This window comes from Malaclemys terrapin, chromosome 4, assembly GCF_027887155.1.
Source record: "Malaclemys terrapin pileata isolate rMalTer1 chromosome 4, rMalTer1.hap1, whole genome shotgun sequence".
NCBI classification, from domain to species: Eukaryota; Metazoa; Chordata; order Testudines; family Emydidae; genus Malaclemys; species Malaclemys terrapin.
Genome location: NC_071508.1, coordinates 29915674 through 29930380, shown reverse-complemented (window position 1 = coordinate 29930380; position 14707 = coordinate 29915674). Strand labels below are relative to the sequence as shown.

The 14707-nt window shown below is 41.7% G+C and overlaps 1 protein-coding gene across 2 annotated transcripts in view; it reads left to right on the top strand.

Moving 5' to 3' along the window:
• The window catches only part of TIMM17A (translocase of inner mitochondrial membrane 17A), a 28365-nt gene extending 14287 nt beyond the window's left edge, over positions 1 to 14078 (top strand). The window contains exons 4-6 of one of the 2 annotated variants that reach the window (XM_054027154.1): positions 6146 to 6274; positions 7560 to 7670; positions 12107 to 14078. In XM_054027154.1, the coding sequence (XP_053883129.1) occupies positions 6146 to 6274; positions 7560 to 7670; positions 12107 to 12177 (311 nt within the window). In that variant the 3' untranslated portion in view covers positions 12178 to 14078. Of the gene's footprint in view, positions 1 to 6145; positions 6303 to 7559; positions 7671 to 12106 lie in introns of those variants that run through there. The other variant, XM_054027155.1, reaches the window with a different exon arrangement.
• The last annotated feature ends 629 nt before the right edge of the window (positions 14079 to 14707 follow it).

Here is a 14707-nt window from a genome sequence, read left to right as displayed (position 1 = left end):
AAAATGCATTGATGGCAGCAGACTCCTTGAAGAGCACAGAAATTGGTATTGCATTCTGGAGAAGCTATTGTTGCTGTTCATCGTGCCCTTCTTAAAATAGAGGACTTAAGTCTCCTGTTTTTATTTTCTTGCGTTAAGCTTTTAAGCATGAAAGCACTTTGAAATAAAGATCAGAGGGGTAGCCGTGTTAGTCTGAATCTGTAAAAAGCAACAGAGGGTCCTGTGGCACCTTTGAGACTAACAGAAGTATTGGGAGCATAAGCTTTCATGGGTAAGAACCTCCCTTCTTGCATCTGAAGAAGTGAGGTTCTTACCCATGAAAGCTTATGCTCCCAATACTTCTGTTAGTCTCAAAGGTGCCACAGGACCCTCTGTTGCTTTTGAAATAAAGAGGCTTGCAAGAAAGTATACTCGGTGAGAAGTGCATCTTAACTTCTCTGAACTGAATTTTTAAGGTTTTTTGTTTTTTTGTTTTTTTTTTAAATTTGCCTTTCTAGAAATCTTGCCAGTTGCATTCTGCTGGCAGCTGCCATACAGACTAATATTAATCATGTTTTGGAGATGACAAAAGCAGAAATAAGATACTAAACTGTCATACAGCATTCGTTTATGATTTATGATTTTTATGTATTAGCAGGACTGTTATAAGCAAGACATGAGAAATAGTTCTTCTGCTGTACTCTGCACTGATTAGGCCTCAACTGGAGTATTGTGTCCAGTTCTGAGTGTCACATTTCAGGAATGATGTGGGCCAATTGGAGAAAGTCCAGTGAACAGCAACAAAAATGATTAAAGGTCTAGAAAATATGACCTATGAGGGAAGATTGGAAAAAATTGGATTTGTTTAGTCTGGAGAAGAGAAGACTGGGGGGGGGGGGGGAGATGATAACCGTTTTCAGGTACATAAAAGGTTGTTACAAGGAGGAGGGTGAAAAATTGTTCTCTTTAACCTCTGAGGATAGGATAAGAAGCAGCAAGGGTGGTTTAAGTTGGACATTAGGAAAAACTTCCTAATGGTCAGCACTGGAATAAATTGTCTAGGAAGGTTGTGGAATCTCTGTCATTGGAGATTTTTAAGAGCAGGTTAGACTAATACCTGTCAGGGATGGTCTAGATCAGTGGTCTCCAACCTTTTTACCCTCAAGATCACTTTTTGAATCTAAAGACAACCCAGGATCTACCCTGCCCCTTCTTCGAGGCCCAGCCCCTTCCCCAAAGACCTGCCCCCTCCATCCTCCGCCCACCGTTACTCGCTCTCCCTCACCCTCACTCACTTTCAGGGGGATGGGGTTCGGGAAAGGGTGCGGGCTCTGGGCTGGGGCTGAGGGGTTTGCAGTGCAGGAGGGAGCTCTGGGCTGAGCCTGGGGTAGGGGGTTGGGGTACAGGAGGGAGTAAGGGGTGCAAGCTCTAGGAGGGAGTTTGAGTGCAGGAGTGTTGGGGTACAGGAGGGGGTGCAAGGTGTGGGACCTGGAAGGGAGTTTGGGGGCAGGAAGGGGCAGAATGTTGGAGTGTAGGAGGGGGTATGGAGTACTGTCTCTGGGAAGGGGCTCAGGGATGGGATTTTGGGTCCGGCCTCCCACCGGGCAGCACTTACCTCGGGTGGCTCCCAGTTGGCAGCGGGCACAGCCAGGCTAAGGCAGGCTCCGGGCCTACCCTGGCCCCACACTGCTCCCGGAAGGGGCCAATGTGCCCCTGCGGCCCCTGGGGTGGGAGGGGCACATGCCTCTGTGTGCTGCTCCTCTCTGCAAGCACCGCCCCCCGCAGCTCTCCCAGCCAATGGGAGCTGTGGGGGCGGTGCTTGCAGGCAGGCGCAGCGTGTGGCGGAAGACATCTGTCCCCGCCGGGGCTGCACTGGTCTCTTTTGGGAGCGGCGTGTGGCTAGGGTAGGCAAGGAGTCTGCCTTAATGGCAACCACACTGTGCCACCGGAGATCGCGATTGACTGGGAGATCCTCTAGGATCGACCGGTTGGTGACCACTGGTCTAGATAATACTTACCCTTGCCTTGAGTGCAGGGGATTGGACTAGAAGACCTCTTGAGATCCCTTCCAGTCCTACACTTTTATGATTCTATGATGGTTCCATTGGCAGAAGGAAAAAAAACCTTTAAACTGTTAAATTTATAGTTAAATACTAAAGATCCTCTGATCACACTGCTCTACAGCCAAAATGCTTCTGAAATAAATGTAGTCAAACTTTACTAATTCTGGGTCACTGAGAACGAAAATAATGCTTAAAATTGTTGATTGGCTCTAGTTTTCAAGATATGTTATTGGGTCAGTATATATGACCCTTGACTTGGGAATGGCGGAGGATAAGTGAGTTATAAAAGGAAGGGATCTCAATTTAAACCAGAAATGACTAAAATACATCTTTGACTGGATCTATGAATAAATCTATGACTGGGTTTGGACAGTACTTGCTTTTTAGGCAAAACAATGAATGATGCAATCTGAAGCTGGTATTGCGTCATACGTGATATGAATTGCATCATGTTATTCCTCGAAGTCATGGATGATGCAATCATAACGAAGCTTACATCACTCTGCTGAACAAATTGCCCTATATCAGCTCTAGAAATCATACAGTGTCGTGCTCTCTTATTTGTCAGTGTTTGATTTTGCAAAGGGACACATTTCTGTTTAGCCAAAGTGACCAGAGATGCCTCGTACTTGTGTGAACAGTGCAGATAACTTCTGCTATGTTTGTGATGAAGTGACTTTTGCATCACAAAAGCGCAGTATAACCACTATGGTTAAGAAAGCCTATCACCTTTATTTTGGCTGCAAAATTGGAGATCAGGACGAGGTGGGCCCCACACATATGCTGCAACACTTGCGCAACAAATCTTCGCCAGTGGTTGCACAGGAAAAGGAAATCTATGCCTTTTGCAGTGCCAATGATTTGGAGAAAGCCAACAGATCATACCAGCAATTGTTACTTCTGCATGGTGCCTCCAATTGGGAAAGGTATGTCAAAGAAGAAAAAGTGTACTATGTATTATCCAAACATTCCATCAGCTATACGCCCAGTACCCCACGGAGAAGGCCTGCCGGTTCCTGATGCACCAGAATCATTCTCACTTGAGTCAGACGAGGAAGAGGATGAAACTTCTGGTCCTGAACCATCAATGTCACAGGACCCACATTTTCTCCCATCCTCTTCCTCTGAACCACACCTCATAACACAAGGTGAACTGAATGACTTTGTCAGGGATTTGGAACTATCCAAGAGTAAGGCAGAGCTGTTGGGCTCCAGACTACAGCAGTGGAATCTCCTGACATCTCAAAAATTGTAGACCAGTGTCATTAAGCCAGAATTAGTAGGATGGAAACTCCTTTACAATCACTGATATCACCGGTCTACAATTTTTGAGACATCGTCTGCTTCAGAGATAAAATGTGCTATTTATTATGTATTTTGATGTGCTGAATTCAAATATGACAATTAAAACAACTGATTGGCTACTGTTTCTAAGATATTTAAGTTTTTACATTTTATGTCTATGTATTTTATGTAGATAGTAGAGTGTTAATCATAAATTATAAACCTAGGTCTTTCATGTGTTTATGGTTGCTTTACATATTTCACCTGTCCTGTTTTTGTAACACTTTAAAAATCAGCAAAAGGGTTAAATAAAATTTATTATGAAACAAAAAGCAAAAAACTATTATGTACATAGTTTAGTCCTATTCGGTGTCTACTCGGCACTTCTTGGCTTGTCTCTTGTATTCATTAAATGGAGCATCTCTTGTCACTGTCCAGCAATAGTCTGCAAGCATTGATGGGCTCCATTTGCCCTGATAGCGTTTCTCCATTGTTGCAATGTCCTGGTGAAATCGCTCGCTGTGCTCGTCGCTCACTGCTCCGCAGTTCGGTGGAAAAAAATCTAGATGAGAGTGCAAAAAATGCATCTTTAGTGACATGTTGCAACCAAGGCTTTTGTATGCCTTGAGGAGGTTTTTCACCAACCACCTGTAGTTGTCTGCCTTATTGTATCGGAGAAAATTTATTGCCACTAACTGGAAGGCTTTCCATGCCGTTTTTTCCTTGCCACGCAGTGCATGGTCAAATGCATCATCTCCAAGAAGTTCACGAATCTGAGGACCAACAAAGACACCTTCCTTTATCTTAGCTTCACTTAACCTTGGAAATTTTCCACGGAGGTACTTGAAAGCTGCTTGTGTTTTGTCAATGGCCTTGACAAAGTTCTTCATCAGACCCAGTTTGATGTGTAAGGGTGGTAACAAAATCTTCCTTGATTCAACAAGTGGTGGATGCTGAACACTTTTCCTCCCAGGTTCCAATGACTGTCGGAGTGGCCAATCTTTCTTGATGTAGTGGGACTCTCTTGCACGACTATCCCATTCGCAGAGAAAACAGCAGTACTTTGTGTATCCAGTCTGCAGACCAAGCAAGAGAGCAACAACCTTCAAATCGCCACAAAGCTGCCACTGATGTTGGTCATAGTTTATGCACCTCAAAAGTTGTTTCATGTTGTCATAGGTTTCCTTCATATGGACTGCATGACCAACTGGAATTGATGGCAAAACATTGCCATTATGCAGTAAAACAGCTTTAAGACTCGTCTTCGATGAATCAATGAACAGTCTCCACTCATCTGGATCGTGAACGATGTTGAGGGCTGCCATCACACCATCGATGTTGTTGCAGGCTACAAGATCACCTTCCATGAAGAAGAATGGGACAAGATCCTTTTGACGGTCACGGAACATGGAAACCCTAACATCACCTGCCAGGAGATTCCACTGCTGTAGTCTGGAGTCCAACAGCTCTGCCTTACTCTTGGGTAATTCCAAATCCCTGACAAGGTCATTCAGTTCACCTTGTGTTATGAGGTGTGGTTCAGAGGAGGAGGATGGGAGAAAATGTGGGTCCTGTGACATTGATGGTTCAGGACCAGAAGTTCCATCCTCTTCCTCTTCCTCATCTGACTCAAGTGAGAATGATTCTGGTGCATCAGGAACGGGCAGGCCTTCTCCGTGGGGTATTGGGCATATAGCTGATGGAATGTTTGGATAATGCACAGTACACTTTTTCTTCTTTGACACACCTTTCCCAACTGGAGGCACCATGCAGAAGTAACAATTGCTGGTATGATCTGTTGGCTTTCTCCAAATCATTGGCACTGCAAAAGGCATAGATTTCCTTTTCCTGTGCAACCACTGGTGAAGATTTGTTGCGCAGGTGTTGCAGCATATGTGTGGGGCCCACCTCTTGTCCTGATCTCCAATTTTGCAGCCAAAATAAAGGTGATAGGCTTTCTTAACCATAGTGGTTAACTATGCGCTTAACTGCGCTTTTGTGATGCAAAAGTCACTTCACCACAAACATAGCAGAAGTTATCTGCACTGTTCACACAAGTACGAGGCATCTCTGGTCACTTTGGCTAAACAGAAATGTGTCCCTTTGCAAAATCAAACACTGACAAATAAGAGAGCACGACACTGTATGATTTCTAGAGCTGATATAGGGCAATTTGTTCAGCAGAGTGATGTAAGCTTCGTTATGATTGCATCATCCATGATTTCGAGGAATAACATGATGCAATTCATATAATGTATGACGCAATACCAGCTTCAGATTGCATCATTCATTGTTTTGCCTAAAAAGCAAGTATTGTCCAAACCCAGTCATAGATCTATTCATTGATCCAGTCAAAGATGTATTTTAGTCATTTCTGGTTTAAATTGAGATCCCTTCCTTTTATAACTCACTTATCCTCTGCCATTCCCAAGTCAAGGGTAGTATATACTGACCCAATAACGTATCTTGAAAACTAGAGCCAATCAACAATTTTAAGCATCATTTTCATTCTCAGTGACCCAGAATTAGTAAAGTTTGACTACATTTATTTCAGAAGCATTTTGGCTGTAGAGCAGTGTATTTGGGAGGCATTTTGTTGTCTAACACAAAACAGTAAATATTATTACCCACTTTATTGGGTGAGTAAGGATATTTCCTGAATTTGTTTATGTAATGTTTTAATCTAGTTTTTGTGAGTTTGGGTATATTTTAAGGCTCAAAAGTAAATTTCCTAAAATATTCCAACACAAAACTTTATAATGTGGCTGGAGTATAGCTTTGGTTACTGTGCTTTTAAAATTTTTTTCCCCCCCAAACAGGTAGCTTTGCAGTCTGGGGTGGTCTCTTTTCCATGATTGACTGTAGTATGGTGAAAATGAGGGGTAAAGAAGATCCATGGAACTCAATCACAAGTGGTGCCTTAACTGGAGCCATATTAGCCTCAAGAAGTAAGGAACTGCAATCTGGGGACAATGGGTATTGAAAAGCCTTTATATTTGAAACTATAAATACCACATTTTTGTGTCCGTCAGACATTTTAGTGATAATCAGATAATTAGAAAGAACTTCATTTATCTTTTATGGAACTTTGGAATCCCGTATACCTAAAAAGCAATATTAACCCTTTTTGTTTTCTATTTTTAAGAATCTAGTATGTTATAATTGTCTTGACTGTTTTATCAATAGTGGCATAATACATTCAAAATGGTTATTTAAAGATCTTTTAACATGGTGGATTAGAGTTTACTTTTAAAGTTGCAATACACCATTTAGGCCCAATTCAGGAAGTATTCTCAATAGTCCATGGGACCTAAACATGTTCTTAATGCTCTCCTGAATTGTTCCATTTGTGAAAATTGGAAGTAGAGCAGTTAGACCTTCTCAACAATGTTTTGTTGAGTGTATTAATGTTGACAACACTGTGTAGTTTGAAAGGGTTTTTTGTGGGTCTTAATGGACATTGAAGATCTAATTTTGTGGATGACAAATTAAGCATGGATAGTATTATTTTACATTTGTTTTTATCAATACAATATTCTAAATAGTCTAAAATTTCTTAATGGTAAAAATGGTCTTTAATCTAGATAATAGTTGAGTTAAATACGTCCACGAATGACAACTTGGACTCCATCTAGTAACTGCAGCACAGAATCTGGAGACTAGACACTTTTGTGAAAAGGGATGGACTTAAGCATGTGCTTGAGTTTTTTGATAGGCCACTGCCAATACTATGAGGAAGCATTGTGTAGTGATTAAAGCACAGAACTAGGAGTCAAGATTTGCCACTGATCATCTGTGAAACCTTGGGCAAAATACTTTCTCTTTGCCTTCATATCTCCCTTTGTAGAATGAGGATAACAACACTACAGCACCTTGCACAATGAAGTCCAGGTCCATGACTAGGGCCCTTAGGCACTACTGCAATGCAAATAATAAATAGCACCTAACTCACTAGGGCATTGTGAAGTATTTTGAAGTCTGTGGATGGAAGGTGCTAGAGAAAAGCCAACTAAAATGACTGTACTCTTAAACGGTACTAGTACTATCTTGTTTCATCAGGGACAGGTATGTGTGGTAATGATATCTTTATTTGTAATGTTAATGGTGACAAATCTACTTCATAGTCTGATCACTGGAGTGGTAGTAATTGTATTAAAAGTGATGTATAAATTGCCAATCCTGTACAAAACCGGGTTTTGAAAAGCAATCTGTTTTGTATTTTGACATTTTTAGATGGACCAGTTGCCATGGTTGGGTCAGCTGCTATGGGAGGAATACTTCTAGCTTTAATTGAAGGAGCTGGTATCCTATTAACAAGATTTGCCTCCACACAGTTTCCAAATGGTATGTGTTCTACACTTCAGATTATAGAACCTCAAAATGTTTATAATGCTTTCTCAGAATACAAACACTCAAGTACAACAGTTTATGGGAAATGAAATGGCTAGATTCCTTTTTCAAGTATTGAAATACCAGATTCATTTTCTAGGATGTCTTTAGGATTCTGATTTTCTTCATTCTTTATTTGTCTTTCCAATGTATAGTTGTTATGCAGATTTAAAAATAAATAGGTACTATAGGAGTGAATTTGTCTGTTTACACCCCTTCCTCCAACCTTATCACATTTTGTACCCTTCTCATCTTCCACATTAATTCACACATAGGCAGGTCAGCAGAGCAGATCTCAGTACATAAGTAAACTTTGTCACAAATGTTCATGAGAATGGCTTTTGCCCTCCAGATAATAGTCTCTCTTCTGTGATGCAGTTGGTCAGGTATATTCAGGGACCTGATGAAAAAGAAATGCAGATTAATGTTGTAGGCAGTAATATGATGTGGTGATGCCTCAGAACAATCATCATATTTGGTTATATGGCATACCTAAATCACTGCCACATGTTCATGGGTGAGAATAACAGTTCAATAGTTGTGCAGGCTTTGTAGTAAAACTTTGGCAAATCTGCATTCATTCTTGAGGGCATAAATTGGGACAGTGGTTTTAGTCCTTACTGTTGTGCTGCCCTTGCAGCCTTTAGTCTGCTTCTATTGCAGGGAGTCCCCTCTCTGCCAGTTTCTGGGAGGAATTGCTATGTGGCAGAAAGCCAACTTGTCACACTGCAGCAGATCAGTGGAACTAGTAACACAAGCAGGAACAGCACAGTAGCAGGAATTAAAAACTGTTTTTCCAAATGCTATATGTGGGGTGGGGAGTAGAGAAGTATCCATCCAAGCTCAGGAGGGACCTAACCTTATGTTGGAACACGGTCGGCATTGAGGGTTTTAAGGCACAGTTGTAGTGTTGGACTCTAGGAAGGATGTAGATCAGTTCTGGGACTCCAAAGGGAGGGAGGAGAAGGAATCAGGTATTAATTCAACGAGTAAATTCCAGCGGCATGTGGCAGGTGTCCCCATCCATTTTTGCTGCGTCAGGTCCAAATAGCACATCTATGCTGGTACAAAGTGTAAATGTTGTTTAGTTAACAAGATGTGTGCTTTTCCAAGAACATGAAGGATCATTGTCCCTGATAATTAACATGCAGCATCAAAACATAAATAAGATTAATTTGGGAAACTTTTCCTGTTTGGTTGCAGACTAACATAGACAACAGTTCATGTTCTAAAGGCTCTTTTCTTCTGGAAGGGAGCTAGAAACAAATCATTTTAAGTTAAAGTTTGGGAATGTAATGTGAGGACCCCAAATCTCTTGTTTCAGTGACTGTGGAGAACCGCTTTCCCTGATTATATTCTGATATTGCATGATATTCCAGGCTATCTAATTTACACTTGGTCTCTGCCACCTCATCATTAGGAATATAGCATTCCTAGATATATTTGGCCTGTGTTCTTGTATTTGAATAATTTTCAGAGGAAGGACAGTGTAGTGTTTATAGCAGCAGGACTAGAAGTCTGTTCTCATTTCCGACTTACTGGGTCAAATCAGTTAACCTGTCTGCCTCAGTTGTCTCATCTGTAGAATGGGGATAATACTCAGACAGTTACGGTGCTTAAAGTATTGGGGAAAGGATTATTAACCTTGAAATCTTTTCTCTGTGAAGTTTTCTTTGCAACTATAATAGTGAGAGACTATCTCTTTAAAACAAAATGAAATCTGGTTAATTGAGTTTGTAACCAGTTATTTACATAACTGGCTGTAAACATGGCCTGGATTGATATAAAACATGTTTAATACCTGGCTGGTATCCCTGGGAGTTACATGTGCTGGTCTTGCTAGCACCTGATGATGATGCATGGTTATGTTTCTACAACAAGGTTATAAAGTTTTGCAGTGTAGACAGAACCGTTCATCTGTGCCTGTGTAGTATTTAGTTAAGTTTGCCAGTCTTCCTCCTTCCCAGTTCTCTGTGCAGTAGGACATCCTAGAGTGCACTGATCTCCGTATTGCTGGTTCCACTCTGTGCATGTCCTCTGAGCAGTCTGTCTTCTAATGAGGCAGTCTAGGATAGCTGCCTAGATTTCCTCTCCTTCCGCCCCGCCTCTTCTCTTCCCCCTCTCCCCCCCGAATGCACTGAGATAATGAGATAAACAGGCAAAAATGTTGTTGTGAAAAAAGCTGATGTGTGGACATACCTGTTTGTTGTAACAAAGTCATGGGTACCTTTCACAGCCTGGGTATAAAAACACTGTTGCACATGCAGTGTAGGCTGGATCTATGTAACAGGCCAACCTAAAAATAAAACACAATTTCCCCAGCTTGTTGTTATGGGGGAAGCACAGACTGTTGTATAGATAAATCCCTGAGAAAATCACAATTATTTTTTTTTAAAACCATGGCAGCATCATGGAGCAATGTTTGTAATTTATGGGGTATGCATGGCAGCAAAACGACTTTTCCAGTAGCAGGGAGGCAGAAGTGAGCATCCCTGCTTCCACCTCCCTGCTGAGGCTGCAGCTGCTCATGGGAGTTAGCAGACTGTTCCCATCCTGGTCCTATCCTGGGGAGTGGGGAAAGGGGACAGGGTGAGAGTGTCTCACCATATGCTGCTGTCCAGCCCAGCCTGAGGTAGGAGTTGGCATCTAGCTTGCCCTTCGTTCAACTCTGGACCAGGCCAATTCTGCTGCTTTCTGTTGGAGGGAAGCATCACTGGAAATGTGGCGATTAGGAGCCTCAGCCTGCCCCACAGCAATCGGGCCCAGGGGGGAGACTGTAGCACCAGCTGGCAAGGAATGAGACTGGGAACCATCCCTGCACCCCAATTCTCCTGACTGCGGTCGGCCCTCTCACACACCTGCTTGTGTTCCAAGAGGCGCTGGCACTGGCTTCAGTTGGTGGATGGCTCCTGCACACAGTCTCCCCTGGGCCTGTTGGGGACCACTGTGGGGTGGGCCAGGCTGGAGCTCCTAATCACTGCATTATCAGTGCCACTCCCTCTGTCAGCTGCGGTGTCCTGGGCTTAATCTGAGCACAAAGCAAGCTGAGCTATGATCCCTGCCCTGGGCCAGACTGAACCAGCTGCACTATGCGGTGAGGCTGCTCCTCTTGTTCCTTGGGATAGGACTGGCCCACCACCTCCCTGTCCTCCTCCAGTGTGGGGCAAGGCCTGCTAACCTGCAGTGAACAGCTGCAGTCTCAGTGGGGAGGTGCTAATTTCACTATTTCCATGCAGTCTGTGAAGTTGTGACTTACACAGGCCTTTAGGTATAGTACATTAAGTAAGACACTAATTCCTGGTGACCCGGTATTTCAGCTTCTGTTCAGTGGCATTCTTATTAGTGTCTCCAAATTATCATAAATTTTCCTCTTTGATCCAGAATTGTTTTGTAAATCATGTTTCATAGTGGTAACCGTGTTAATCTGTATCAGCAAAAAGGAGTCCTTGTGGCACCTTAGAAACTAACAAATTTATTTGGGCATAAGCTTTCGTGGGCTAAAACCCATTTCATTGGATGCATGCAGTGGAAAATACAGTAGAAAGATATTATATATATATATATATATACACACACACACAGAGAACATGGAAAAAATGGGTGTTGCCATACCAACTATAACAAGACTAATCAATTAAGGTGGGCTATCATCAGCAGGAGAAAAAAAAAAAAAAACTTTTGTAGTGATAATCAGGATGGCCCATTTCCAACAGTTGACAAGAAGGTGAGAGTAACAGTAGGGGAAAAATTAGCATGGGGAAATAGTTTTTACTTTGTGTAATGACCCATCCATTCCCAGTCTTTATTCAAGTCTAATTTAATGGTGTCCAGTTTGCAAATTAATTCCAATTCTGCAGTTTCTTGTAAATCATGTGAGAGTTATTAGTGAAGGAGCATTATCTGTTTACCTGTCTTACACTGCATGTGTCTAAATAATAAAAACATGTGCATGTAGTGGTCAGAGCCAAGCCCTAGAAGTCAGGGGTCCATAGTAGTATTCATTCAGCTACACTGGCTAACTGATATTGGGCAAAGTGCCTAAATCCCATTGGAAGTCATTGGGATTTAGGCTTCTAAATTTATGCAGGTAATTCTGAAAATCTTTCCTTTCATCTCTCTGTACCGCATGTCTCCCTTCTGTAAATGGGGATGAAAACACATAACCGGCCTTGCACGAGTGAGGCTTTATTTTAGTGGGTAAAGCTCTTTGATTTCATTGAATGAAAGAGACTGTGTACGTGGAAAGCCTTCTTTATTCTTGGTCCTGCTAATCCAGAAAGGATTTATGCAAACAGACAATACTTTGAAAGTGTATCATAATATTTTGTCATAAATCACTGTCCTATTAATCTTCCTTTTGCTTTAATTAATTATTTTCTTCCCTTTAACAGGCCCTCAATTTTCAGATGATCCCTCCCAGTTGCAGCCCTCCCCATTTGGAGATTATAGGCAATATCAATGATTACATTGTTCTACTGTTTCATATTGTACATGTGAACTGTCATTTATAAAATGCTGGAAAACCAAGATACAGAAAACTGGAAGTGTACGGTAGACCTCTTTGTGCAAACTATGGCAAGAGGACACTTAGCACTTTTTCATTGTAAAGATGCACAAGAGAACTTTTAGAATATCATAAATATATTTATTCATCATAGGATTCCATTGTTGTAAAGTTGATATGTCTGACATAACACATTAATGCTTAAGATGAGGACCAAACAGAATGCTGTACTACTTTGGATAAGGAATGAAATGAATTTCTCTGAAGTGTGGTATTAACAAGAGTGCAATTTAGTCACGGAATCCGTGACTTCAGCCAGCACTGGCCGGGAGCTGCAGGGTCTCCTGCCGCCTGTGAAGGCAGGGAGATGCAGGAGCCCCCTGCTGCTCCTGGCCACCACAGGCGGCGCGGGGGATCCCCGCAGCTCCCGTCCATGGCGGGTGGCGTCGGGGATCCCCACAGCTCCCCGCCGCTGCAGTAGCAGGGGGAACCCCTGGAGCTTCTGGCCGCTGTGGGCAACTGGGGGAAACCCCGGCGGCTTGGAGCCACCAGTGGAAGGGGACCCTGGAGCTCCCAGCCCACCTGCAGATGCCTAGGCTCCCAATGTTGTCATGGATATTTTTAGTAAAAGTCAGGGACAGGTCGTGGGCTTCCGTGTTTTTTTTTTTTTTTTTTTTAATTATTGCCCATGACCTGTCCCTGACTTTTACTAAAAATATCCATGACAAAATCTTAGCCTTAGGTATTAACTATTATTTAACCATTAACAATAGAACTTATCCTCTCTCTTCACAATCAGTATCACATTTAGGTCATAATACTGAGCATTTCAGTTTATTTTAAGAAAATTCATTCATCTACATGAGTTCCAATCAACACTCCTGAGGTGAATTTTGGGGAGGATATTGTGTGTTGAGCCAATGAAGAGTAATACATTTTTTGTAACTCTTTGTGCCGCATAAAGTATTTCTTTCCACACAAATTAAATCCCAATTATAAGTAAAATATCTTGCTTATGAAAGGTGCCTGTTCCAGAATTCTCTTTCCTACAGGGCTACTGTGTCTTGATTACTGACCTTACTCTTAGTGTTACTGGTGTGTAATGCTCAAAATACTTCAGAAGGAAAGTTCTGTATTGATGAAAGTGTGCCATTTGCATTAATAAAAAGTTACTGATTTCCTCAGGTGCAGTTGGAAAGAAAATATTTTTCTTGTTTTTGAACATGGGCCGGACTTCAGTGATTTGCATGCTTTTATAATGCATAAAAGTGTTTGCCTTACTCCACTGCTCAAAGATGTGATGGTAGTGTGTTACAGTATGAGACCGCAAGGACTTCATTATTTTTACAAAACTGTTTTACCATACTAGTATATGAAATAGCATAATAAATAATTAAAATGACACTACATCTCTGTGTTGGGTGGGGATGAGAGACTCGATTTTGTGATGCAGTATCCTTGGGTTTTGGAACTTTAGTTACGAATGTTTGAAATGTAGTAGCTTGCACACTGGATCTCTTTCTGTCATTAATGGGAATTAGTGAGGTTTGGCTGTAGCTTATAGCTCATTTGAGCAAGAAAATGTAAATGCATAGTGTCTATAATGCATATTTTTTAAATCTTTCTTGTCTGTGAGCCTGAGCCTTGAAATGGGTCATTTAAAAGGACTGGAACAAATGCAGTACTAAAATAAGCACAGTGTGTTTAGTCAGCCATATCTTCTTTGTGGATTGGTACTAGTAAGTGATCATGCTTGCTTAAATAAAAAAAAGAATGTCAGATAATTACAATGTATCTAAAGATGCTCATGTACAAAATGGGAAAAAATAGTTTATAATAAATATTAGTGCAAATACCAAGTATGTGGAGTGTAAGATATATTCTGAATTTTAAAATCTCCTTCCTCTTTTTAACTGAGTTTTGTGATGATCAGTTGTGCAAAACACATTTATTTTTGATAAAGCAAGACAGAAACTAAAGGTGGACTGAGAACTCATTCCCAAAGTACTGAAGTTTTTTGCTGACTGAGGCCATAGAAAAGATGGTTAACACCTCATGTACCTGCTCCTTAGTGCCTCCTGACAGTAGGTGGTGGAGTATACCACCATCCTTTCTGAAGCAGCATGGCTTCATTCCCATTGGGAACAATGATAGATAATGGCCATCTTTGCAAAGGGTAGCTTGTGACCTTAGTCCCATTGTTAGAGGGCAGTTCTTTGGGAGTTCTCTGAAGATTTTATGTACCCACCTCTGCTGAAGGAGAAACTCCCAGCTATGAAGAATAGGATGGAAGGTTATTTTTGGTCAAACGCTTCATAAATAAACCCAACCAAACTGAAAATCCATGAGACTAGAGCTACTCAACAGGAAGAGGAGGAAAGTGGAGTGAGCTATGCTGTGTGAGTGAGACAAAACTGCCAGCTGACTCTAAAAGCTAACATTTTATAAAATTGACTTCAGGTTGATGTTTCTAATCTGAAATTATATC